The sequence below is a fragment of the Puntigrus tetrazona genome, chromosome 7, assembly GCF_018831695.1.
Source record: "Puntigrus tetrazona isolate hp1 chromosome 7, ASM1883169v1, whole genome shotgun sequence".
Lineage (NCBI taxonomy): Eukaryota > Metazoa > Chordata > Actinopteri > Cypriniformes > Cyprinidae > Puntigrus > Puntigrus tetrazona.
The window spans coordinates 35,414,680-35,441,325 of NC_056705.1; the positions used below are offsets into that span (position 1 = coordinate 35,414,680).

A 26,646-nucleotide genomic window follows, 5' to 3' on the forward strand; every position below is an offset into this window, starting at 1 on the left:
ATTAAATAAAAAAATTATCTGTTGAATTGTCTGTTGATATGGCAAGTGTCTACGTGCATTTCCTATACTGATTCTTTCTCTGCAGGTAATGGGCTGGAGCCTATTTCAGCGTCTCCGGTCACAGGTGGGGGACAATTTGGCACTAACTGATCACTATAAACGTAGATGAGTGAGAGATTTTTAGTGCTTATAAAAAGAAGTGTTGCCTAGTCTATATATAGCCCATTCATAATTTGAATGAAAGATTTCTATAAAATAATCTTGCTAAAAACTGCATAGCGATAACTGTAGCAGGATGATTATTTAAAATACATGTGCTTAAAGGCTAGAACGCCCTCCAAAATTTCACAAGCACCCCTTGCAATTGTATTTTGAAACCTGGCGTGTGCTAATTCATGTAACCACAAGTTCAGCATGGCTCATTGTGCTTCACAGCACGCCACGTTAGCTAAACATTTCTGTAACTCGCAACGCCGTGTGTATGAACTAGCACATGTGTGTATGTTGTCCAGGAAACCTAAACCCAGTGGTACACCACTTGTTTTGAATTGATCATGACGCAAAGCTGAAAAAGAAGTGCCACGCTGCAACAGCGCGAAACCTTATCTTCTTCTTCTTTAGTGTTTATTGGCAGTTTTCAGCGAACAAACTAGTGCATTACTGCTGGTGTATGCACCAGAGTGTCTTTTATGGTACAACAGAATGAAATGCAGTGGAAGTGGAATGGAAGAATGCAATCTCTGACAATCACAAAAGCATGTAATCACATGCACACGCTTTCTTATGCTTGCTGGCTTTGTGCGTTTATTTTTGATTACGTTCAGCAGATAGGGGAAGGGAAGGGCACAGTAACTTTTGAGGGAGCATGCTTCCACCTGGTCTGCCGTTTAATTTTCTTATTCACACTCTTCCAACATAGATTAAGTCATTATGTGAATTAACAATGTGAAAAAAAATATAATGCACTTTTTATGCAATGTGCGACCAGCTTTCAGTTTGTTCTTTTGTATCTTGTGACCATTGTTAATATTATTTTAATATTAAACACTAATATATTAAAGATGTGCCATATTGCCGCATATTGAAATGAATGCTTCCTTCTTTAAAATGAAAGGGCATCACAAATATATGTTAAATTCACGAACTGCATACAATTCTTAACCTCCAGGTTGGACTACAAGAAAAAAGAAGACTACATCATCTTTGAAGGCCTCAGTTGAGTGTTGATACATTGTGCGTTTTATCCAAATTGTATGAACATGTCAACTCTGTAGTTTTTACATTCTTATTATTAGGCTATTTGTTGTTATTATTAGCCTATTATTATTGTTATTATTATTATTAAGTTAAACATGTTCCTTGTAGGTTTTATGACAGGGTTAGATTAGGTTTAGGCAACATTTAGGTCACACATGATACTGTAAAATCAAGGTTGAACCTTATTCTTTATGCTAGACTCTCCCCACCATGACACAGCGCCCGCATTTAGACCAATCAGCGTGAAGAACCATCGGCCGCACGCAGTCTGCCCTGCAATCGTAAATCTGGTCAACAGAGAAAAAGGCACATCTTTGTAGCGACACAGTCTACATACGAGGCGTTTTGCATAAATGCAAAGTAAGTAATAATTGTTTTTAAGACTAATACGTGCATGTATTTATCGCGATGTTTGCTTATACGCGTTTTTGAGAAATGTGCATAAAATCGACAACTCTTTGTATACTTCTACCAGATTTATTAGTTGTATTTTTTTTAAAGTCATCGTTCATGCACCGTTTTACTTGTTGGGTGTTTATAAAAGCTGTAACTTTGTGGCTCAAGTAAACAACTTGGTGTGCGCATGCTCAGTCCGAACCAGATCGCATATAATTCTTAAACGTTATCCTTTTTAAAATTGCATGCGTATTTCGAGTGATTATTAAAATAGCTTGTAGTGTTCTGTTATCTGTAGCTACGACGTGCTCGTACACATAAAATGAGAAATATCTGTTGACTATAAGCAGGTTAGATCCGATACTTGCAGAAATGTATTAAATATTTAAACAAGTGTAAATATCATACTACAGCATCAGCTGAATGACACCAATATATAGAAGACATATAAACTATATTACTTTCCCCCCACTCTCTCACTGTATTGTCAAAGAAGGACACCTAGTGTTTTTAAGCAAAACGACAGCATTTATTTGTTAAGGTAATGATATAATGCACAATAAATAAAAAACGTATTGTAACAATATTAAACAGCCGTTTACCATATTCTCTAAACAAAAAAGTAGCTTTTTTAAGGATGTGCATATGTTAGCATATGTACAGAATATACAGGCTATATATTATGTTTTTTAAAAAGTGTTGTTAACCCTCTTGCCTTTTCACCTGACCAGAAATGGCTGTGTCTGGGTGTGTTTTTCATTAAAGATTGACTTCATAGTGTGGCTGCGAAGTGAAACGAACATAATAAAAGAATTCGAGTTGGAACTGATTAAAAAACCGGGTAGCCAAAGAGATAGTCACGCCGATGGAAATTTGCAGGCACCATGTGATGAACCTCTGTCTCATATGACACTTATTGTTCCCTTTTGGGAATGGGTTCGGTTGCATTTACACCTGAGGTTCTATTACAGTTTGACTGAGCCAACGCACAACAAACTAACCATTTAAACCACACCTCCTGCTCTCTGGTTTCTTTTTCCTGCTCTACCTGATATTCAGTTCCCTTACTCACAGATATCGATCTCACTGACAAACCGGTTTGGGTGTTTTTTAGTGTTGCATTTAATTTGAATGTCATTCTTTTATGATAGCAGATTTGACAGCTCCAGATGAAATTTTTTTAATCAGCTGAAACTTGAAGTGAAGTGCTAAAATAATTTAGTATCATTTCTCTTAAAATCGTTTCAATCTGTAGCCTGATGTTTGTTAATGTTATTTTACATCACACTTTACACAGAACAACCAATTAGCATACACCGAGAAGCATGTGCAAGGTGTGCAGATTGTCTGCTCAGGTGTAATTCTTCACTTATCTAGAATGACCAATCAATTTTCCTGCCCACTTACAGGTTATACAATAACAGAGACCGAAATCGGAGACACCGCTGTGCACGCGAGGGCTGGGGCAAGCTTATAAGAGCAGCTCATTGTAAAGCGACAGGCTTCTCTCCTCAGTCCTGGGGCAGAATTAGAGAAATGGGTGAGTAATTTATACTCTTACGTGTGCATTTTAATTTATTTTAAATGATTCAATCAGTTGGTCGGTGCTTTACTGTAAATGACCGATTACAGCAATTTGTATAGCGATATTTTAAAGTGATAGTGCGCCCAAAAATAAAAATTCTGTCATTTATCAGCTAAAGCGCTATGACTTTCCTCTGCAGTACGCAAAAGAAGATATTTTGAAGAATGTTGGTAACCCAGTCAGTTTTGGTGGCCATTGACAACAACAACACGACGATTTTCTAAATATCTTCTTTTATGTTCTACAAAATAAAAGTCATATAGGTTTGAAATGACATTAAAGTGAGAGAATTTTCAGCAGGCAAAGCAACTAGGCCAGTGCTCACCCTTTGAAAAAATTCATTGTCTCAAGTAATAATCTCAACCTCGTTGCAATACGATCAAAGGCAAGACTTCAACTGCTGTAGCTTTGCAGAGTTTTTAGCATTCTTCGGCTGTTTGGAATTAAATGAAGCAGCTTAAATTGAGCCCTAGGGTAATAATGAGTATGAGTATATTTTACTTAAAATGAATACTATGAAATAGTATGTGTGCAGATTTATCTTAAAGTCCTGTGTAATCTGGCTGGTCAACAAAGACCAGAAGATGATAAGGGAAATGTAAATTTGTCATCTCTCAGCCTAGACCCGACAGTATATCTTGTGGGTAAATAATCTCAAACACCAATGAACTCTTTCTTTTTCCCTTTATGTATGTATGCAAACAGCACAGAAGACAGCACTGATTGTTTATGCCCACCAGAGTCCCGCTTCATTCAACGCTGCTGCACGGGATGTAGCGGTTCAGGCTCTGACAAAGCAAGGCTACAAAGTCCTAGTCTCGGATCTGTATGCTATGAACTTCAAAGCCTCCGCGACTGCAGAGGATATTAAGGGTGGGAGTTCGCTGAAACAATTCCCCGCTTAAATACTTTACCTTAAATACAAAGTGCACGTGGTATAGGTTCAGTTGCAGTTATTAGTGAGCACCGTTTTATTGTCAATATTGCAGGTGACGTGAAGAATCCTGAGCACTTTATATACAATGAGGAGATGATGCTCGCATGGCAGGATGGTCATTTAAGTGATGATATTGCAGAAGAGCAGCACAAGTTGGAGCAGGCAGAGCTCGTTATCTTTCAGGTAATGGTTTCCGAGTGATGCACAATTACAGTTTACATTTCACGATGAAAATAATATGATTTGGGTTATATTTGCAGTTCCCTCTCTACTGGTTTAGCATACCTGCTATCATGAAGGGCTGGATAGACAGAGTCTTAACTCAAGGATTTGCCTTCACCATGCAGAAGTTGTATGATAACGGCGTTTTCAAGGTCTGAATCTTTAGAGTCGAAAGCTTGTTTCGCATGCTTGACGTTAAAAGATTCTGTTTTCGGTGATCAAAACGAGTTCAAATGTCATTCACTATTCACACCAGGATAAGAAGGCCATACTTTCATTCACCACTGGGGGAATAGAGTCCATGTATAAGCCAGATGGCCTCCATGGAGACGTCAACGTTGCCCTCTGGCCTTTACAGGTGAGATAAGATATAAAAGGATTGTTAAATACAAAGGGATATCACGCTGTTCTTAAATGTTCAGATTTGAGCTACACATTAAATCAATACGAAATGACGCCTATTTTTAGACTTTAGCCCAATGAAGTTTATTTTTACTTTTGAATCAACTTTGCACGCAGATGTTAAAAATGAGATAATAGGAAAATAAATAGGAAAAATGGACCTGGAACAGCTGTTTGAGCGTGTGTGAAAGTCAAAGCTGCAAGATATAATATAATTTTTTGCCTTTTACACAGAACTAACTTATGATATGACCATTTTTAACATGTAAAAAAAAAAACAGATGATGTGTTTTTCTTGTAGAATGGAGTGCTGCGTTTCTGTGGCTTTCAGGTCCTCGTCCCCCAGATCTTCTGGTGTCCAGCACACACGCCTCCAGATGGCAGAAACGCCATGTTAGAAGCATGGAGGGAAAGGCTGAGTGGTGTATTTGCCGAAAAGCCTCTTTCATTTGCGCCGACCAAATACTTTGACCTTACCTTCCAAGGAGGATTTTGCCTACGGCCGGAGGTGAAGGAAAAGTATGCCTCTGAGTCCTATGGCATTACCACTGCACAGCATTTAGGCAAACCGCTTCCTCCAGACAACCAGCTCAAAGCTAAACAAAGCTAAAGGATCCAGTCACGCAAGTCAATCATCCAAGGAATTTATCGAATGAAGGAATTTTAGGTCAAATGCGTTTAATATAAAATTATTCTAATTACAGCATCCAGCCTTATAACCATAACCAACATTTACCTACCAGCAATAAGCTTGAAAGAAATTAATGTTACTATTTAAATATTAATCAAGAAATCTCGCATTATTAATATCTTAGTATTTTTTCATAGCCATACTTACATTGGTGTAATGTTTATCAAATTATTTAATGATGCTATTTTGTGGATGTGGATTTTATATGATAGGCTGTATATGGATATTACAATTTGTGAAACTCATTCTCATGTACAAGGTGCAATAAAAAAATAAAAAAATAAATATATGACACTACTACTTTGTTGTCTGTCTTCCCTTGTTTATCTCAAATGCAAAAGTTGTTAATACTATTATTTATTGTTTCTGTAAATAAATGTATTCTTTTTAAGTAACTGATATAGCAACTGGTAGGTAAATAAATGAACACACAAATAAAAAACTTTTTTTTACATTTTAATCAGAAGACAGGACTGCAACCTACACGTATACGTATTAAAATCAAATAATTAAGCTTTCAGAGTTCTAATTACTTGATAATGTCAATATATAGATTGAACTGTGTTCTTAGGACAGAGATAGACACATGCTGTAATTTCAGTCGATTCATTAATTACCCAAATCATAATGTAGCCTAATTTAATCAGTGCTGCTTTAGACTGTGACAACGAGTCTACATTTTTCAAATTAGGATCATTATGGAAATGTTTTACATATTTATATGCATGTGGCAACACAAAAAAGTCAATTCTAGTCATTCTTTTAAAAATAGAAACATTTACTGTAAGTAAAGTGACAACTTGCCCCGGCCTCCCTTTACGTGCTGACGCACACTGACAGCAAAGCGTCGCGACGCGAGCAGGTCATTTAGATGCGCCAGCGCGTCATTTGCTGCAACGCAATCCCAGCCATCCCGAACTCCCAGTGTTCCCGGCGTCATGTACCGTTATACCCCGTTATCAGCCGTTTGACCTACTGAACGGAAGTTGAAGAGCCGCCGCCGATATTATGGACGGAATTCCAAAATGAACCGAAGTTAATTTATTTCTAAAGAAGCGCTGCGCGGTATGTGTTGCGTCTTTTATACATATTTGTTTTATGTGTTAAAATGGCTCATTGGTGGCGAATCGGCGGTGTATTGTCAAGAGCTGTCGATGTCATGCATCAGTTATGCACTGACATAATTGTCTTTAAGCGGTAGTCTGACTTCTTTGCTATTCTGAGCTCACTTTATTATTCTAAAATTAGCCTGAAATAGGAATCCTGCTGGTTTTTGAGTAAAGAGGTGTATTTTATTGTATGAATCGAGACCTTTTTAATCACATAACCAGTAGATCTAATAAAATTGCTACTTGAATAAATGCACTTTTATGACATTTAAAAAAAAAAAGAATTAATAAATAATTTAATAAAATTAAAATAAAAAAATTACAAAATGTGTAAAAATCTTTCAGAATTGTAAAAGTGTAGTTTACTTTTATTGTCCAAAAGCAAAACCATATCCCGGTTGTAGAACTGATGGTATGATATCCAGCCAGACTTGTGGTAGTATAAACAGTATTATAGTAAATTTAAATAAATAAGCATTTATTCACTCAAATTTTATTCCTTAATTCATTCATTTTTCAACAAGGTTTTAAACTGTTTGAAATGTTTTTTTACATTTACTGTATGTTTTAAAAGTCCCTCCTGTTTCTAAAAGTACAAATATTCACATCTAGTCTCTAAATTAATATGAGGTTATAAAACTGCACTGCATTCTTAATTATAAGAATCAATCAAATTCTATTTAAATAAATTTTCTTTCATTCATTCATTCATCTTCAGTATAGCGAGATTTGTCTTTTTTACGAAAGTCAGTTGTTTTTGCGTAAAATCTTTTTAAACATACCATTTTTATTGTGTGCTGTTAAATCAGGAAGTGGAGGTACTGTATGTTTTTCCCTTCAGGTGCGCAGCATCGGTGGGCGAGGGCGTGGATGTAGCGATGGTGCTGGATCTGGGTGAGAACTGCATGGAGCAGGCTAATGGAGGAGAGCTCGCAAAGGATGTCTCAGAAATGTTAGAACCAGAGCCCAGCCCAGAGAAACCCAAACCAGCGAGAGCCAGGACCAGCAGCATCACCCAAAGAGACAAATCGACGCGCAATGGGCCTCACGAGCAGCCTTGTCCCGCTTGGGACGGCTGCTCCCAGGCTCAAAGAAGGCTCCAGAAGACAGAAGGTCGAAATAAAGGAGAAACTGCGCAGCCAAGGGAACCTTCCAAACCGCCACCTTGCCGAAGGCCACTCAGTCTGGAAATAAAACCACAGCGGCTTAGAGCAACGCAGCCAGCGCAGAAGGTGATACAGCCACCGTGGCGCAGTGGTGGCCCTTCTCCACCCATGCGAAGCCTAACGAGCCTCAGTTTGGGGCCCGGGAACTGGCTCCGCCGGAGTGAGAGCACATGCACAGTGAACTCCACGACGGCCGCTCGTGCTGCCAGGGGTCAAATGAGACCTGCGACCTCCTTGCCACACATTGCCAGGGGCATCGCTCCACTTCCTTCACCGTCGACACCTCGCGGGCCGTGCCTGCTTGTGGCTCTTCGTCCCTTAAACCTGGAACAGGAGCGTCAGACCTTTTTTAAGTCCAACTATCAGTATGAGCCCCAGTTTGAGTACACCTCCCCTGAGCCTGTCAGTGTTTTGGAGAAATACAGAGAGGGCTCCAGTCTCTTTCTGTGCCAGGTATGTTTACAGTCAAAAATGTGTAGGTCCAGTGAGCCACCTTGCTGTCAGCTGAACACATGAGTGGGAACACTTTTATGTAGATTACCCTTATTCAGATATTGCTGTTTTGTCACATCGCCCAACAGAAGGCAGCTTGGTTTGAAGGAGGTTTCTGTGAGAGTGTTGCTTCACGTATTACTAGCCTATTGGCAATAGACAGTGGACCTTTTTTGCCCACTAATTTTTGCAGATGTTTAAAAAAAAGTGACCTTAAGGTAGCATCTTAATGCAAATAGAAACCTCAAAGGAGACCGATTTGGAACGCTCTATGTAGGGAGCAACTCTGTTTGCCATATAAATAGCGCATGAGGGACTCCGGTTACAGTCATTTCTGTAGCATTTACATGTTTGCACATTGCTAAGCTAATGAACGCTTTAAATTATACAAGTAAAATACAGAATTTTGATTTAGCTTAAACCACTTTTATCTACGTTTTCTATATTTCTCTCCATTTTAATCAGCTCGTCAGTACCTTTTCGGCAACAGACGTACAGTGCTGCCTTAGCTTTTGAATAAAACAAGATGCCTTGAAAGCTTGCGCGAATATTCTGCCTATTTGGTGGTATTAAGTGTTTATTTTGGCAGGTCGCTAGGGTTGATAATCGGTGATATTTTAGTATCGAGATGCTATTGTATTTGTTTTAGTTTGAGATATTTTTGTAAATCAGTGAAATGCTCGCTTGCATAACAGCTGTCTGAAATAAAATAAGTAATAATTAAATATAATAAATAAATATAATATTTAAGCAATATTTAAAAAAATAAATGCATTTAATTTTATAATGTCTATTTGTTCCATTTAACTAAAAAACAAGCTTTTTGTTTTTGGTTTTAATTTTAATTAACAAAAAGAATGGAATATAGCCTTAATGTTGTTTGTAAAGTTCTAAAAAATTGTTGCCGTTTGTCTCATCTCGTGCCTTTTTTGTAGGCGGTCGGAATCATGGAGTGTGTGCTTAGGAAGTTTGAGACCTATGAAAACTTTGAAGAGGTCACAGGAGGCAGCTTGCTCCCGAAGAGTCAGGTGTGGGCTGCCACACGCAAGTACCTGCAGAAGGAGGGCTGTGTCGGTGAGGTGTGTGCATATATCCAAGTGTCCGTGCGTTAGTGTTTTGCCACATAACACAGTAAAAGTGATCTCTGATTCTGTCTCCAGGTGGTGGTAAGTCTCTCCGATGAGCTTCTGTCTCAGGCGGTAATGATGGTGGAGAGATGTCGACCAACACTAACTATTAACTTGTCCGGAGCACGACAACACTGGCTTGAGGGCATGCTTAGACACGAGATTGGTATGAACTTTAACACACTTCAAATTGTATTTCGTGCACTAATACTAAACCGATTCGTAAATGTTTTGTCCTGACCAGCGTGACTGTGTCAAGCATCATTTTTTTTCAGTCGTTTCATTCGTATTGCATTTGTGTAGTTGTATAGTGAAATTTATTAGGTACAAATACTGCTTCATAAGAGAGTGTTGCTGTGAAGATGTGGTTTTTGTAGGCCAGCCCAGATGTTAACTTCACCCTGTTTTTTTGTAAAAATACCCAATTGGATTACGACAGAAAATAACCTCTGTGAACAACAAAGTTTATTATTTATACACGTTAATGTATCGCTACCATTATGCTTTCGACAACCCTTTAAGTCTTTGAAAAAAAGAAAACAATATTTGCCTCGAAATGTAGTTTCCTGTTTGGCAAACTGACGTTTAGGGTCCCAGATGACCTTTGTATTCCCATTTTGGTAATATTACTAGTGAAAACAACAGTTATTGTACTAACAGCCACCTTATTCCAGACAATAAATCTGCAAAGGTGCAATACTGATGTATTTTATGCCATAGAATAAAATACGACAATATTTACATTTATACACGACAGCATAAGCCTTTAATTTAACCAAAAATGCATTCAAAGCAGTTATTGTAGGATGATGGAACTGTAAGTGGTCAAATCTACTCTGTGCTGTATATCACGTAACATTTATGTTCTGATTGGCTGTCAGTTTGTCACATTGTGCAGCACTTTTGCATTTGGTCTTAGCTGGCAGGGCACTTGTTTTTGATCCGGTCACAGCTGGTTAGGACATTGATCTTGCTATGCAAGAAATACAGTATTGACGTTCTTCCGCTTGAATCTAGTTGACAACCGATCGTTCTTGATGTTAATGTTATAGTCTTTTGTGTACAAATCCTGCCCTTGCAGCAATTTTATGACTTTCACTCTCAGGCACACATTACTTACGGGGTGTGAATAACAGCATGCAGCCATGGGCCACTTCTGTTGGGAGAAAGCAGTTTGGACTGAAACCAGCTAATCCTACCGAAGAGGGGCTCGCTAGTCTTCACAGCGTGTTGCTACGGAAACAGCCCTTCCTTTGGCGAGCCGCTCTGCTATACTATACTGTATACCATGCCACAAACATGAGCTTCAGCCAACTGTTCAGCCATATTGCTCGCTTTGTCCAGGATCCTGCTGTACGCTGGGAATACTGCCTCCGCGCCAAACGAGGACAGACAGATACCTCGAAACCAGGTGAACTAATCGCTAAGAATAGAACTGAGAAACTCTTGAGAAGTGAAGTGTTGACTTGAGAAAGCCGGCGTTCTCTGATCTATCTATTACTAGAATTTGAGACACACCCATGTCTAATACATGTCAAAGCTAGCAACAATACTAAGACATGTGAGAACGTTAACAGCATGTCTGCATAGTAAAACATGCTAGTAATGTGCTAAAACATGTTAGCAGTATCTATCTATAACAGATCCTAGCACTCGAATGAGGCATAACTATATCTAAACATGTTTGCAAAACATGCTAGCATACTAACAACATGCTAAGACATGTAAGAATGTTAACAGTACAATTTAAATTGCTTAAAGATGCTGTATGTAGGATTTTGACTCAACTAAAGCATAAAAATACCATAGCATGTTTTTTAAATGGCTGCAAACAAGTTTACATACTTGTTTATCTGAAAAACAATGCTACAGTCAATTATTCTCCTGTTATTATAAATGTGCCTTCCGGCCCGGAATGTCGGTTTCTGTTTTGGTTTGTTAAACCCGCCCACTGCCAGTTCACCCAATCGTGTTTCGGAAACCCGGGTTGCCAGTTGCCGGAAAACAGCGCATTTCATTTCAGTCACGAAAGGTGTGTGAGCGGGAATCTGGCAACCTGCATGTCTGCCAAATCTGAGTAGGTGGGGCTGGGGGGAAAAAAAAAAAAAACGTCTACAATATTTTGAATTTGGACTGCAATACCCAGTTCAACCACTCGGCGTGAATCCTACACACAGCACCTTTAACGATGTTTGTTAGCAACATGTTAACGACAGACCTAAACAAACCACCTACCGAGGTGGCATGCATACGTCTGCAAGATGCATGTAAACTGTAATTCTTTCTGTCAAGCTTAAAACTTTCAAGATATTCAATATACTTTCTGGCCAGGATTTCTCAAGCCAGCATTGTTTTGTCAATCTTTACTATCTAGTTTTATTATACCCGTTTGAATTTGTATTATATACGTTTTTGCACATGTGTATGTGTGTATGCAGGTTGCTTCAGTAAAGATCAGGTCTACCTCGATGGAATTTTAAGGATTTTACGCCACAGAAGGAACATTGATTTTAAGATATTAACTGCTCTTGGCAAGGCAGGTCTTATTCACACTAATGTTTTTAAAGTATTTGTTTTTCAGTTAATGTATTGAGTTAATAATGAATATATATACCTATTTATGTACTGTTTTTTTTAGGTTTCCTATGAAGATGTGGACAGACTTCGGCATTCGGCTGTTCTAAATGGAACTAGGATTCCTCATTTCATGCAGGACGAAGAACGCTATCTTCAACACCTCGATCACATTGTCACAGTGAACGAACTGAGCGACGCTGAGCTTCAAGAGCTCATTCCATAAAGAGTTGCAAAAAAGCATCAAAACCATTCGATTTTCCCAGGCCAAAAAAAACTGTCTGCAAAAATGTGATTTTACAACATAATTTTGGATGGTTTTTCATGAAAACGTGATCCGTGATGATCATCCATAAAAAAGTATTACACACAGCATGGTTGTGTCCAACGATCGACGTGGTAATTTGCTGCATTAAGTGCCATATTACTCAGAAAGTCTGTTTACAAATACAATGATTGTCTGTTTTAAAACCATATGACTGTCAGGCATGAAAGACATGTTTGGATTCTTGCAAACTCAATGTGTGTTCGGAATGGCATGCTACCATACTCATACTATTTTTTTTAATACGCGGTATGCAAATATACCGAATACATGAATTATGTAGTAAATCATGTCAAAGTGTGCAGTACCTTGTGTTTCTAGTGTTACGACTCATCCAAAATCGGTATCGACCATCATTTCTCTCTTGATCGATTAGCAAATGAACAATGCAAGATAGTCGTAATTATGACGATTGGACGTCATGTGTATTTTTTAATGTAAACAACAAATTGCTTTGCATACCGTTTTAGTAAACTACACTGTATGCAGTACGGTAGTTTTCCTTTCCGAACACTACATTCGTGAGAAGCAAAAAAAAAAGGTCACGTAGCATTTTAACTGCACTCTCAATATAATGGGCATGTCCCATTATGAAAATGATTAATATCACGTTCGAGCCAGAACTATGTGAGCACTAAATCAAATTTACCCTCACAGTATTTATGAGGTTTCACACCTATGAACACTTCTACTAGTCTTTCAGTTTCTCTATTTATTATTTGTTTACCTCTTGTATTCATGTTAAACACTGAATGTTCGTGGTTTTAGCTTTATACACAAGTAGCAAATGCATTTTTTTTTTCTTTCACTTAGTATAGCAAGCAATGCAAAGAGACACCAAGGCTGACTCCGTTTTATAAATTGAGAATCTGATGAAAGCGAAAATTACACTTGTAAAACAAAAATCACCCCCTTCGGCACTATTTTTTTCCTCATCAGGGCCAGTACTCTATCTGGAGATAATCAGTGTTCTTCTGAGAGCACCCTTGGTGGTCTTTATTACCTTTGCTAATGTGACGTGACACCTTTGTAGAAGAGTTGCCACTGCAACCTCTGCTTTTTGTACCTGTCTAAAGCAGTCCAGCTGGCCAGCTTCCTCACTGTGCATATTAAGATTGTGATGGACTCAGGAAGAAAAAAAAACGGGAGGTCATGTGGATGTGCCTTATATGGGTTCCAAACTCATGCGTCATGTCATTGCTACATGGTATATGCTTGAAATTACATATCCGTTTGTATTTATAATCATTGTCAGTACTGCACGAAAATTGCACACTTCACTATAAGTTGATGTTATCCTATTAAAATTGTACACTGAAGTCCCTAAAATCACTGAGTGCTTAATTTCAAAGACGAAATACGTTGCGAAGCGCGTCGTAATTAAAGAAACGGTTCACCTGAAAATGAGTACTGCTGAAGATGTCTTTTAAACGGGTGCCTTCACAATCAGATGCTGAAAACTAAAAAGCCCATCAAAATGTTTTAAGGTCAAAACGGTGTCTCCAGCTTAAAAGGTCAGACTGCTATTGAAAACAATGATTTTTTTTTCAGCGAAGGTATGCATGCATCAAGCACAAATTACTAAGAAATGTTTAAAAGCGACAAAGATGGTTTTTACTTCGCGAGACCACTTGATGGTCTGGAGTCCTGCGTATTACTCTCATTCTGATGGCACCCATTTATTTATGAGCAAATGACGCAAAGCTAAGCTTCTTAAAATAGGCTCAGACGAAGAAATAAATAAATAAAAAAAAAATCACATTTTTATTCCTTTGAATTATCACTGTATCTTAATACACTTTAATGTATGAATTGTTAACAATATATTAATATTTCTATCCAGTAAAATCGACAAATTTGTTACTAAAAGTATTTAACAATACGAATATATTTCTTTCACAATCATTCACAGCTGATTATCACTTGAATAAATGAAAACGGTGAGGGGAAAAAAACGTGAGACGGATTAAAAACAGTTTCATTTAATATATCTTATTTTCAATAAATTGCAGTAAAGCCTCCATACCTGACAATACTATAGTTTATAATCTGAGCTCATATCAGCAGGGCAAGTCATTGAACAACACAATCTTCCAGTACATAATGCAACCAGGATTGGGAACCCCCCATCATTCATCAACAGCCTGAGAATCATGGGGAAAGAGCAGGCATTCTTTCCCAGTCATAATATCATAGCTTAATTCAGTGTTGTTCCAAAAATGAAAATGGAGATGTCCAACTCAAAAAAGGGGGGTGTGGGAGAATAACACCAGTTTGGTACCTAGATAACGATGGCAAGCAGCACTAATACAAAGTGAATGTAGGAGAGGGACTACGGCCCGTTGTGTTCATTCTGTACAAGTCTTGTGTTGCTTAATAACTTCTTGCTCCAGTAAACTGAAGCATCACACCTGAAAGGCAGCATGTCTCTGCACGACACGTTGAGGTAAAAAGGTTTTCCTAGAAGAGAGATTCGAACACCATGAGTGAAACGATTAAAAAGGGCATTTTAGATAGCTTTGTGACATCGCGTACCTGCTTTTAGCCCATCATGTTGTGGTTGAGCTGCTTATTGCCAGTGCGCCTTCTGAGTTTGACAGAGGCTGTCCCTTCAGCACAGGATCTGCAGAGGAAAGTCATACGATTTCACTTAGAGAGGATGAAAATTTGGAGAAATTAAAATGCTATTACTTTTTTTTTTTTTGCAAAGCATAATGCATTCTAAAAGTGTAAAAGCCTTGTAATGCTCCTTATAAAACATTTTACAATTTGATGAATAATTATAACCGCAGTTAATAGTTTTTAACACTTACTAACTCGTTGTTACAGTGTGCGTTTTAAACATATAAATGTATTATAATCATACATCATGAATAACTAATGCATTATACCCTTTAAAGGCTTTAGGCAAAGTGTTTTAAAAGCATCTTATGCTCTCAAAGACTTATTTATTTGACCAAAACACAGTAAAAAAGGTAATATTATAAAATATAATTGCAATTTAATATTAAAGATATCTGTTTTAAAAAATATTACATTTCTTACATTTTAAAACATTGAAATAAACATATTAAAGGTACAATTTTTTTATTTATTATATTTCACAATATTACTATATTTTACTAGATTTCTGACCAAATAAATGCAGCCTTCAGACTTCTTTCAAAACTATTTTTAAACAAATTTGAATTATTATGCATGTAATACACACACACACACACACACACACACCTCAACCAAATCAAAGCAAATAACAAAAGCGCTCTCACAAAAGTAGGGGTGTTCCATGGCCTCTTGGGCAGTCAGTCTCTGTTGATGATCATAACGCAGAAGTTTATCCAGCAAATCCAGAGCTTCGGGGCTCACCAAGTGCTGGTTCTCCGGCTGAACAAAGTTCTCCCAGCGCTTACGGGTCTGCCTAAAGATATTGTCCGTTTCAAAATGAGAACACTCTAGCAACGTCGATACAACGATACAATTCACTGTAATTCACCAAAACGTGCAAAGATCCCTAAAAACAGGTTAACGTGCAAACTCACTGGCCGAGAAGATCTTTGAAGCGTGTGTCCAGCTCAATGTGATACTTGTTCAGGTAGCTGAATAGCTCTTCTGTTCCGAGAACCTTGGCGATTCTGACCAACTGCAGGAAAGATTCTGCTGTTAGCATACTGAATGTTTTAAGACTGCGTATTGTAATAATTTGCATTAAAAAAAATAAATAAATCAAACCTGGTCGTAGTTGTCTTGACCATGGAAAAATGGCTCTTTCTGGAAGATCATACTGGCTAGCATGCAGCCTAAGCTCCACATGTCCAAACTGTAGTCATACATCTGAAAATCAATTGGGAGACTTGGCTGATGGCAATGTGGGAATATAATTAACTCCATATATGACTGGCTTCTAAAATCTTGTCTTGTCTGTTCAACAAAAACAGTTTCTCACGGTAACGGCTGTGCAAATAAATTTGCCTGGCACCTCAGCGATAAAACACTTGCATTAGCATGGGGGTTTATTATCTATAGTAGAGGAGTGACTTCTGTGATCCTGCAAAGCTGTAAAGACGCTGCTCAAATGGTCAGTCACATGATTATCGGCTGTCTGTATTTGCTTGCGCAATGCAAAAAAAAAAAATAATAAGCTGTTGAATATTTATTGCACTAAAGATTTTAACTCATAATATTCTATCCATTATTTGATTCATTAAATATCCTATTTAATTTGAAAACAAAGCTTAACACGTGTAGTTCAAAATGATGAATGTCATTTTAAAGATCTGGAAATTTATTTACATAATGTAAATATCTGCCTCATTTAAACAAGTGAACCGGTTAGTGGTGCATACATTTTCATTTATCCATTAAAGCGCACCAGTTAACATCAGGTGCTCGGCGGTGGTCAAAAAATTGACTTTTGTAACCTTAGATATGGATTCAGAAGGAAATGCAAAAAATCTGGCTGGGTGCTTTTACGTGGTTGGTGGTAGAAACCATGGCGGTAGAAAAACAACACTCTGCATTTAAAAACCCCTATTCCTGACTGTCTAAATAAGGCTGAAGACATGACCTGTAAAATAGGTAATGATTACAAAAAGACATATTTCAGGATTGTTTTTCCCCCTCAAAAGCATATGGACAGACAACAAATATAAGAAACTAAATACCTGATAGTCAACCAGCAGTTCTGGTCCCTTATATGATCTCGAGGCGACCCTTACATTGTATTCCTGTGCGGGATGGTAGAACTCAGCAAGACCCCAATCTATTAGCCGCAACTACACCAGGTTCAATTAAAAAGAACGAAACAACACACATACATCAGGTCACCAACACCGATCTAAAAAACACAATCCGCAGTATTGCTATCTGACTTTACCTTTCTCATTTGGTGGTCTATCATGACGTTATGAGGTTTGACATCCCGATGCATGATGCCCATGCTATGAGAGTAGTCCAGCGCCTGCATAGACACAAAGCAGATATCACGCTCTTCTGCTCAAAATAAATGACAGCGCAATCTTATTTCAGCCACATCACAGCGCTCTCACCTTCAGAAGCTCATACAAGTAGAACCGGACATCAAAGTCTGTTAGTCTCTGATAGAGATCCTACAAATTACAACATCACGAGAGTTAGAAAACGTTGCACATTTCAGTACATCTCCTTTTACTGATGACAATCTCTGTATGTACGTATTATTTATTTTAAAAGGGGTACCTTGAAGTCCGTGTTATTGATGTATTCAAATACGAGGGCTGGCGTTCTAGACTGTGGAATACCAAAAGACAAAAAAGAATGCAAAAGAGCATAAAAATAAACCAATACAGATGCATACAAACAGCGGACAGTCTGTTGGTTTACCTATTTCGACACAAATTAACCTCGTTTTTAAAGCAGTTATGGATTATCCAGTTATCTGGCAGCTATAAAAGCATTATAAATATGTAATAAAAACATTTACATGTCACAAAATCCAATTCTATTCAAATTTGCAGACAGTTTCTGTGTGGGCCTGCTTTCATTTAATCTAATTTAGCAAAAACTGCATATATCAATAGCGCAAATTCATTCAAATCAATTTACCACAGGATCCTTCACTGTGTCTACAAGACGAATAATGTTGGTTCCTCCTCTTAAGTTCTCCAGAATTTTGATCTCGCGCTTGATCTTCTTCTTTTTAACAGGCTGCAAAAGTGAAGCAAAAACGAAAAAGGTTAGCTCAGCCGAGACTGAAAATGAAAGCGTTGTTACATTTTTTTTGATCATCTTTGAAACGCGATTCATTTTTGTTCGGTCTATTTAAGGTAAACGCCCATGTGAACCAAGCAGAGTTTGAGACAAACAGATTTAATTTAAGCCTTTACTCCCATATAACCATTGACCAATGCACATTCGCAAAGCACACTAAACACGGTAAACTCAACCGTGTATCATCATCAGCACCTCCCTTCAAACAAGCACGTTTGCCATATTTAATGTGCTCTATGTACATGTGCATTCATGACAGACATCTTTTTTTTTTAACCTGATGGGAGAGACCAGGTCTTCTTACCTTCAGGATTTTAACGACTACTCTGTCATTGCTGTTGATGTTGATGGCCTCAAACACTTCACTGTATTTGCCTCTCCCGAGCTTCCGTACAAGCTGGTAGTCATCCTGGTTGCTGAACAAGACACACGAAGCCATAAATAAATTAAACAGTTTTTCTTTTTGGCCACGCTTTTCAATCAAGTACCATTCTACTTCCACTGAAACACCACCACAGCACTTTTAAGCTTGTTTTTTTTTTTTTTTTTTTTTTTTGCACACAGATCGAGCTAAAATAGCATCTGTACCTCCAGCTAGGCACATGTGCTTCGTAGTCCCAGTATTCCTTGCTTTTCACAGTGTTGGCATCAGCATACACCCGTGCTTTGCTGCTCACCGGACCGGGCATGGCGGGCTTGGCCAGTCGATCCGCCTTCCCTCCACCTACTACTACGAGACGCTCCAAGCGACAGCGACAAGCCGACCGTCTCTGCTGTGAGATGCCGCAGAAAGTATCGTGGTAGCGTAAAACACTGTAACGAGCCTCTTCAATGCGATCTCTCGCGAGCGATTGTGATTGACAGCTGCTCAGCAGCGGCGCGCATGACCTCGCGCTGACGCTCGCGCTACTAAAAGCCAAAGCGAAAAGCAAAGGGCGTCCAAAAGGCTGCAGAAACCAGTGTATTTGCTTACGGACCGCCAGCTTATTAAACGATTAAAGTAGGGATTTCATGACGCCCATCGGACAGCTCTGTTTGTACACAAATTTTTAAAATAAATAAAATGGATAGCAATGTACGCACACGCGATTGCCTGTCGCAGCCCTCGTATTTCACACGTAAATGAACAGCGATGCAAAGGGAGGGAAAGAAAAATATTTAATTGAAGAACAAGACCCGTCAAGCCCGCTGAACGTCGCTACGCGGTAAAGCGGAACGTAAACAACGTGAAACAGCCGAAATGTCGAGTAGGTCGATTGTCTCTGGACGTGTACAGCGTTTGAGCATCACTGTTTTTTATAATATTCATTACAGCGGTTCAGCAGTCTCACTTTAATGTCGTTCCCTCCGGATAAACGCGCTAAGCTAGCGATAGCGACGGATGGGTTTTATTTGGCCACTACAACTTCGACCCACACGCGGCTCCAGATTTCCGATTAATCTTCGAATGGACTGTCCCAATTCCTCCCATTGATCCACCACTTAGATTCAGTGAGCGATCGAGGGATCCGCTGACAGGTAGGCGGATATCACCCCTAGGATAGCACTCCTGCCGATTTTTGCGATCGCATAGATGGAGTCGCCGGAAACACAGCGTGTACTTCCGGTGTCTTTTTCAAAATAAAAGCCTCCGAATTGCGTCCCGAGAATTCCAAATGCAACCGAGCGTTTCAAACATAAATCCCAAACAGCAGATTTTCTGCTTTAACAATTCTATTTTATTAGTTTATTTTGTAGTATATTTGTAAGATGTACACGTATATCATTTATACCATAATCCTGTACTGCATGCTGCATTAAAGTCAGTCCTATATCTTTCACACATATTTTGGTGGGATAAAACAAAACTTCTATATCATAACGGTGTAAGTGTAATAACAACAAGTGGTTTACGTTTCAATTATTTAAAAAAAAAACTCAAATGTACGATAGCTGTATTAATGTCCAAATTATATTGTTCTCTTTAATATTTAACTATACTAAATAGTCTACACTTTTGTGGTCAAATCAGTCTTCTACGTGGTCTGCAATCATTTTACCACCGGTTCACAAATAATACAACGGTTAGCTATTTTTACAAACATTTAATTTGTAAATGCCTTGTAGTTATGACATGCCACACCTTTGTGATAATGGGGGAAGACAACACATTATGGCATATTTACAGATTGAGTCTCTTCTCTGCCTTATCTAGAAACACAGACATTTAAAGGGATGGCTTGAGTGACATACAGGAGGAGGTGCTAGATGGTGGGATAACCTGTTTTTACTTAAATACAAAGAAAAAAGAAAGAAAGAATAATACTTTGATTCAACCAGCTAACAGTCTCGACATCAAAACTATTGCTTCACAAGCAATGACACCATTCAGTCTCTGCATTTAATGCACAAGAGAGTACACGAATCTGTAACAGAACAAACAATACTGACACATAAGCCGTTAATGTTAATAAGGCTTTCATAGGCATCGAAAGGGAAAAAGAAATGTTTGCAATGTTTACATTCAAGCTGTTAGGATAATACAATGTATTATTAATATGGATTCAATTAATATGCTTAGACATTTAGACACTGCATTGTAAGAGCATTGTAAAAAAAAAAAAAAAAACACACTACTACTATTACTACTACTACTACTACTACTACTATTACTACTTAATACTGCGTTTTAGATTCCTTTAAACATATTACATGTATTTTTACTCTTGAAATTGTTTAAAATCATTTTATTTTTATAATTACAAAAGCTGCGTCCAAATCTATCCGTGGTTTAGTATTTTAACCCAATCAAAAAGGTTATACTGTCAACTAACTCAGTTCGGAAAGCACAAAAAGAAATACCAATCAAAGAAATAATTTGTGGCAGAGAAACTGAACAAGTTGTCTGTGGCAAAAGAATAATCCACCGAAACAAAACCGACATATCCTCACAAGAGGAAACAATCACATGCACAGTCTACAGTATGAGGATACACAAACAGATACTAAGTCCTAGCACTGTACTCATGTCAAAGCGATACAAAACATCCATGTACAGATAACTTTACAAATTCTACATCATTGTTTAGCTAACGCAACACCATCTGTTTGCAATCTGCAAACAAAAATACTTCATTGTTGTTCTGTTGCCTGGCAGTTACTTTTTAACTGTTAATCTTTGTACTACTGTAAGTTTACTCTCAGAACTGCTTGCAAACTATTGCGTCATTGTTAAGAGATGAGTCAAAATGCACTAGAGAAAAAGAATGGCAATTTTTTTTGTGTGTGTGTGTGCATGTGTCTGTGGAGTCCTACAAGTTAACAGCAGTTTGCACTAATGACAGATTACAACAAACTGTATAAATTATTTAGGCTATTCATGCATACATATACCCTGTTACATCATGGGTTAGGTGATGGGAGTAATACATTACGAATACATACAATCACTACTGTATATCGTCCAGATGGCCATACAGTGTTCCATATCTAACATGGAAGCATGAGATGGAGACACTGGAAGAAAGGCAGGTAATTTAAAAGTTACAAGGCCAAATAATTAGAGCGAAAATTAATCAAAACCAATGCAATCAAACAACTAGTTGTGGTCAATTGCATGGAGACCAAAAACAGATCTAGGTTGTTAACATCTTGCGTAAAGATGTCTGGAAAAGCAGTCACCGATAAATGCAGTAAAGCATCTTCTTTTTGTTTTTAGATATAATGAACGTTAGATACAGAGCAGAAATCAACCTAAATGTTCAGTCCCTTGTAAAACCGATCAGCTTTTTCCTTTGTCTAAAACACCAGTCTTAAGTGCATGGTGTATGTATAATGAGTTGCACATGAGACAAAATTGTTCATTTTTACAAGCTTATTTTTGAGTGGCAACCATTTTTGTGTGCGGTTCTGTTCCTCGCTGTGGTTGGTAAAGAAATGAGGCAAGGTTCTGTCTTTGGAGTAGACGCAAAATGTTGCCAAAATCTACCCAGCAGTACATCAAGACTTTTACTTTATACGTAGTTCCTTAAAAGTCCAGCAAGTTACTGCAACGCTTCTGGGATATGTAACACGGACGATTTCGCTAAATATAAGCAAGTAAATCGCAACGTCGCTATCGAGTGCAAAGTGTGTTTTCGCTCTGTAAGAAGCGACAGAAGACACTAAGCTACTCTATGCACGAGGTTGCAGGATAGCCCCCTCCTTCTGCAGTGTGTTGAACTGTATGTTCTTGAAGGGCCCCGAGCTCTCCAAAACACTCTCCGCACCAGACACACTTGAACTGGGCTTCACGGGAGTGGACGATGCCGTGTTTGGCCAAATGTTCACGCTGTTTGAATCCCTTGTCGCAGGTGGGACACTTGAAGGGTTTCTCTCCTGTATGGACTCTTCGATGTCTCTGCAGCTCGGACGAATATTTAAAGCGCCTCTCGCAGTCTGCGCATTTCATCGGCTTCTCCCGGGCAGGGTCGCATCGGTGCTGCACAAAATCAGACGAGGACTGAAAGCGGCGGCCGCAGAGCGAGCATTTCAGCGGTTTTTCCGTGCAATGGGAGTTCTGGTGCCTCTGTAACGTTGAGGACTTTTTGTAGCCCTTCCCGCACACGTCGCACTTGTACGGCTTCTCCACAGCGTTCGATCCAGAGTTTGATTCTGTACACTTGTGCCTCAAAAGTTCCCCAGATTGCCTAAAGCCCTTTTGGCAAGCGGCACATTTGAACAGGCTCTCGATGCCGTGCACATGCTGGTGGTACAGCAGGTGGGAAGGCTGCAGGAAGCCTTTGTCACACTGATTGCACTTGAAAGGGCGGTCCGCTGGGTTTTTGTGCGTACGGCGGTGGCGAACAAGAGCATACTGCTGCTTGAAGCTCATCTGACACTCCTCGCACTGAAAAGGCCGCTCTTCGGAGTGGGTGCGCTCGTGCTGCCTCAGGTCCGAGGGCCGTTTGAAGCTTTTCCCACATGCTGTGCAGCGGAAGGGACGCTCTCCAGCTGGCTGGCACTGGTGGTGCAGCAGTTCGGACGACTCCTTGAAATGTAGCTCGCACAGGTTGCACTTGAAAAGGTGCTCGCCAGAGTGAGCGTACATGTGCCGTACCAGGTGCTGCCTGTGCTTGAAGGTCTTCTCGCAAACGGCGCATTTGTACGGGCGATCGGCGCTGTGAGTGCGCTGGTGATGTGCCAAATGAGAAGCTTGACTAAAGCTTTTCTCGCAGGTGTCACACTTGTAGGGTTTCTCGCCCGTGTGCACTCGTTCATGACGTGAGAGTTCAGAAAGGTGGCGGAACGCCTTATTGCACACCGAGCACTTATATGGACGGTCGGAGCCCTGGAAAGCTGTGGTGGAAGAGGAACCCATGGCTGCCCCATCACTGGACGTCTCAGCAGTAGAGGGCTGCTGAGGGTTAGAGGACGAGGAGTCTGGGCGGTACGTTTTTTCACAAATGGAGCACTTCATTGGATTGTTTCCACTGGCGTGCTCATTATGATGTTGGGCCAGAGACGTCAGAAGAGAGAATCCCATTTTGCACACACCACACACAAATGGCTTCTGCTCGACTTGAACACACTGATGCTCTAGAAGGTCCGTGGCTTGGTTGAAGATCTTCATGCACTGAGTGCACTGGAACGAACGATCCTGGTTAACCATGCACTGGTGCTCGTGGGGATTGGCCAAGTGCGAAATATCATGGCCACACGCACCACATTTGTGGCCACCTTCACTTCCCACCTGCAGCTGAGGCTGCTGAGCTGGCAGCGGGTGCTGCTGTGCATGCTGGCCATGCTGAGACTGCTGTAAAGCAGGGTCTGCCTGTAGGACAATACCATATGCAGCACTGCCCAAAGCATTCTCTGCCCCTTGAAGGAGGGGGTGCCCAACGGGAGGAGGGGCCACTGCATGTTGCTGTTGCCATGCTTCTGTCATTCTTCCACTGTACATGTATGAATTCAGCTTTCAGGGATCAACACTTTAGGACCCGATTGCACAAAAATGTTCCGACAAGTGCCAGTCAGATCATTAGAAGATAACAAATTATACTAAAACAGCCTTTTGGAGAGGTTTAAGAATTTTGGGTAAGCTTGCTCATGGTGTGAGTGTTCATCAAAGAGAATTTTTATGTTAAATACCAATCCAGGGGGTGGCGCCTGAAATTGTCTCCAGTAAACTACAAAGAATGGTCTCCATATGCATCCCTGCAATAAGAAAAACAGTGGATTATTACACAAAGCAAATCATTTATGCAAGAATTACTCAGAGCTCCCATGTCTTTCCCAAGATTATGCATTTTTCCAATTACCGATTTTATGAATCATAATACAAGTGCTATTACATTGCATCAATGGTTCTAAACCAGAGGGCCTCAGCTCTAACTCAAATTTCAAGAGGAACACAAAATAAATTATTAATTATTTTACAAATATATTAATAAAAGCTAAATTATATTAAAGTTTATTTTGTTTACCTCAATTTTTTCAACAATTTTTTCAACATTTAAAAAAGTGACTGAAAAAAAAACAAATGATAAAATTATTATTAAAAAAATAATACAATTTCACAAAACTAAATTATTTGCGCAGAAGAGAAGTCACTGAGAAAAAAGCTAATTCCAGCTGATAATTATAAGCCCAGATCAACTAGAAAAATATCATCCATGGCTTTTCGCAATCTTAATAATTGTTCTGATATCTCGTGGGAACCCTGAGTTCTGTTAATAATTATTATGGAATAAACTCATAAAGGAAAAACACCATAGTCATATATAAGCTACCACACCAATCACATGCATATCACTGTTATGGTCCAATGTGTAACTGAATCTTCCAAATCAAAATTACATTACAACGTGCACACACACACGACAAGAACAGTATATACATGCAATACAATATTAACACAACACAAATAATCACGCCATGCAATGCCCACAGTAAGAATCTAAAGTTACAGAACGATTTGTAATGCCGACTGCCTGCTAGCCGGGGGAAAAAAATGGGGCAAATCTGGAATTTCCTTTGACGCTCTTAATTCTTTGACGGGTGCAGAAAATAAGCCATGCTCCGTGCATAAAAAAATCCACATGCAAAGCCACAGCGTAAGGTCTGGCACAAAACGGTCTCCTTGCTTTTTATTCGCAGTTTGCGTGCAAGAAAACTTCGGCTAGCTTTTGACCGACGCACACTCGGCAGCCAGGGCTAGCCAGCGCTGCTAATGCTCTTCTTCACCTCAACGTGCCCGTCTGCGATCGCTGCATTTTCACACGACGCACAAAACACACGTGCAATAAAAACGCTGACTGCAAAATGCACAACGCGTCTGCATAAACCGCACGCAAATGATACGCAAAGCCCCGCGCGAGCGTGTTTACCAGTACGCTAAAACTGTAGCCATTGCGTTAAAACAGGCAACAGCCGCCACCTCGCTGGGCTTTAACCTACTTTGCGTCGCGTTTTTCCTTCGATACCTCGTTTCCCCCGATGATCCTCGCTTGGAATAAATATACACGGGACGTTTTAAGGCAAGGAGAAAAAAAAAATCGGGCGCTTTCCTGCCAGTGGGTGCAGAAGGCCCAAATAAACGTGACGCATCGGACCTCTACGACCAGCCCCTCGAACAAGGCGGACACCCCGATGATATGGGCGGAATCAAGGCGATGGAAAATCACAGATTTTCTTTTATATAAGCGAACAGTTCAAAACGCTCGATCTGCCAGACGATTACACGTCGGGTAGTTACGTTTAAAAACGATCAAATAACGAAACCGGCGTTTCCTCTTAATGGCGCTGCGACGTTTAAGCAATGTGTTTAGTGTAGCATGTGCGAGTTAGTATTAGGAAATGCATATCCCTCACGAAAACGAACCATGCTTTTAATACAAATTAAACCATTACCACAGTTGGCGTTTGTATTAAAACTGTCCTTGTGCAAATGCTAATCAATACGATGAAAACGTGGTTACTACACTTTTACTACAGTCAAACTGGGGTTAATTTCCTAAGAGATTTCTGTCTGCAGTTTAGTTTGACTTCGGGAGTACTTGCATACAGCCTATACTCTGTAGAAATCCTTAAGGAATTAGTGGATTGTTATATCAGTAATCCAATCATGTATGCATGATAAAATATCACTTATTATTGTTAAACCTGAAGTTTGGATATAGGCTATTATTAGGACATTGATCAGTGAATCCCGTGCACTTTGGTGAAATACAAATCGGTCCATTAAGTTTACAGACAGACAACATAGTCTAATATAGAATTTAACCAACGTTTTTTCAGGTATATATTATAAAAGTAATAATAAAAATTAAATAATAAAATAGTTAAATAGTTAAATAGTTATACTTTTAATTTCATTTCCCTTGGGATATTTTTAGTCACGCATACACAGCTAATTGAATAAATCTGTCAAGAGCGGTATCATAAACACCAAGTAAAAAGTAACAAAATATACAATTTAGGACAGTTCGGCTAATGCACACGCTAGAATGAACAAACATAAGAAATGTTTAACTGTAGGTGAGACTTCCAGTCCAACAGCCACCATTCAGGGCATCGTCATACCACTTTCAAAAATAATTTTTGTTACTCCATATTTAGCATCACAATTTCTTTTATTTATGTATGTATAGGTTCTAATC

The 26,646-nt window shown here is 39.1% G+C and overlaps 4 protein-coding genes across 4 annotated transcripts; 2 read left to right on the top strand and 2 right to left on the bottom strand.

The window, feature by feature from the left end:
• Window positions 1–1,461: 1,461 nt before the first annotated feature.
• Window positions 1,462–5,790, top strand: nqo1 (NAD(P)H dehydrogenase, quinone 1). Its single transcript, XM_043243345.1, has 7 exons — window positions 1,462–1,617; window positions 3,063–3,193; window positions 3,944–4,111; window positions 4,228–4,358; window positions 4,436–4,549; window positions 4,654–4,755; window positions 5,101–5,790. The coding sequence occupies exons 2-7, from the start codon at window positions 3,190–3,192 to the stop codon at window positions 5,407–5,409; spliced, it is 828 nt and encodes a 275-aa protein (XP_043099280.1). The 5' UTR covers window positions 1,462–1,617; window positions 3,063–3,189; the 3' UTR covers window positions 5,410–5,790.
• A 580-nt stretch (window positions 5,791–6,370) lies between these two features.
• Window positions 6,371–13,602, top strand: LOC122349764 (uncharacterized protein KIAA0895-like). The gene is made up of 7 exons (XM_043245914.1): window positions 6,371–6,555; window positions 7,441–8,218; window positions 9,193–9,336; window positions 9,418–9,550; window positions 10,490–10,795; window positions 11,823–11,920; window positions 12,023–13,602. The coding sequence occupies exons 2-7, from the start codon at window positions 7,478–7,480 to the stop codon at window positions 12,182–12,184; spliced, it is 1,584 nt and encodes a 527-aa protein (XP_043101849.1). The 5' UTR covers window positions 6,371–6,555; window positions 7,441–7,477; the 3' UTR covers window positions 12,185–13,602.
• Window positions 13,603–14,249: 647 nt separating this feature from the next.
• Window positions 14,250–19,023, bottom strand: csnk2a2a (casein kinase 2, alpha prime polypeptide a). The gene is made up of 12 exons (XM_043245915.1): window positions 18,617–19,023; window positions 18,333–18,444; window positions 17,864–17,965; window positions 17,498–17,548; window positions 17,329–17,388; window positions 17,157–17,240; window positions 16,945–17,055; window positions 16,013–16,114; window positions 15,823–15,923; window positions 15,553–15,701; window positions 14,819–14,906; window positions 14,250–14,743 (listed from the first exon to the last, which is right to left on the bottom strand). The coding sequence occupies exons 1-11, from the start codon at window positions 18,715–18,717 to the stop codon at window positions 14,833–14,835; spliced, it is 1,047 nt and encodes a 348-aa protein (XP_043101850.1). The 5' UTR covers window positions 18,718–19,023; the 3' UTR covers window positions 14,250–14,743; window positions 14,819–14,832.
• A 1,074-nt stretch (window positions 19,024–20,097) lies between these two features.
• LOC122349763 (zinc finger protein 319) lies at window positions 20,098–25,796 on the bottom strand. The gene is made up of 2 exons (XM_043245913.1): window positions 25,445–25,796; window positions 20,098–24,202 (listed from the first exon to the last, which is right to left on the bottom strand). The coding sequence occupies exon 2, from the start codon at window positions 23,946–23,948 to the stop codon at window positions 22,176–22,178; it is 1,773 nt and encodes a 590-aa protein (XP_043101848.1). The 5' UTR covers window positions 23,949–24,202; window positions 25,445–25,796; the 3' UTR covers window positions 20,098–22,175.
• Window positions 25,797–26,646: the final 850 nt, after the last annotated feature.

Coding starts and splice junctions, on each gene's coding strand:
- nqo1 (XM_043243345.1), top strand. Junction 4,112..4,227: donor GACTGCAGAGGATATTAAGG/GTGGGAGTTCGC, acceptor TCAATATTGCAG/GTGACGTGAAGAATCCTGAG. Junction 4,756..5,100: donor TTGCCCTCTGGCCTTTACAG/GTGAGATAAGAT, acceptor TTTTTCTTGTAG/AATGGAGTGCTGCGTTTCTG.
- LOC122349764 (XM_043245914.1), top strand. CDS start 7,478: ATGGTGCTGGATCTGGGTGAGAACTGCATGGAGCAGGCTAATGGAGGA. Junction 9,551..10,489: donor CATGCTTAGACACGAGATTG/GTATGAACTTTA, acceptor TTTCACTCTCAG/GCACACATTACTTACGGGGT. Junction 11,921..12,022: donor TATTAACTGCTCTTGGCAAG/GCAGGTCTTATT, acceptor TGTTTTTTTTAG/GTTTCCTATGAAGATGTGGA.
- csnk2a2a (XM_043245915.1), bottom strand. CDS start 18,717: ATGCCCGGTCCGGTGAGCAGCAAAGCACGGGTGTATGCTGATGCCAAC. Junction 17,966..18,332: donor TAGTCGTTAAAATCCTGAAG/GTAAGAAGACCT, acceptor TCACTTTTGCAG/CCTGTTAAAAAGAAGAAGAT. Junction 16,115..16,944: donor AACTGCTGGTTGACTATCAG/GTATTTAGTTTC, acceptor ATTGATTTTCAG/ATGTATGACTACAGTTTGGA.
- LOC122349763 (XM_043245913.1), bottom strand. CDS start 23,948: ATGTACAGTGGAAGAATGACAGAAGCATGGCAACAGCAACATGCAGTG.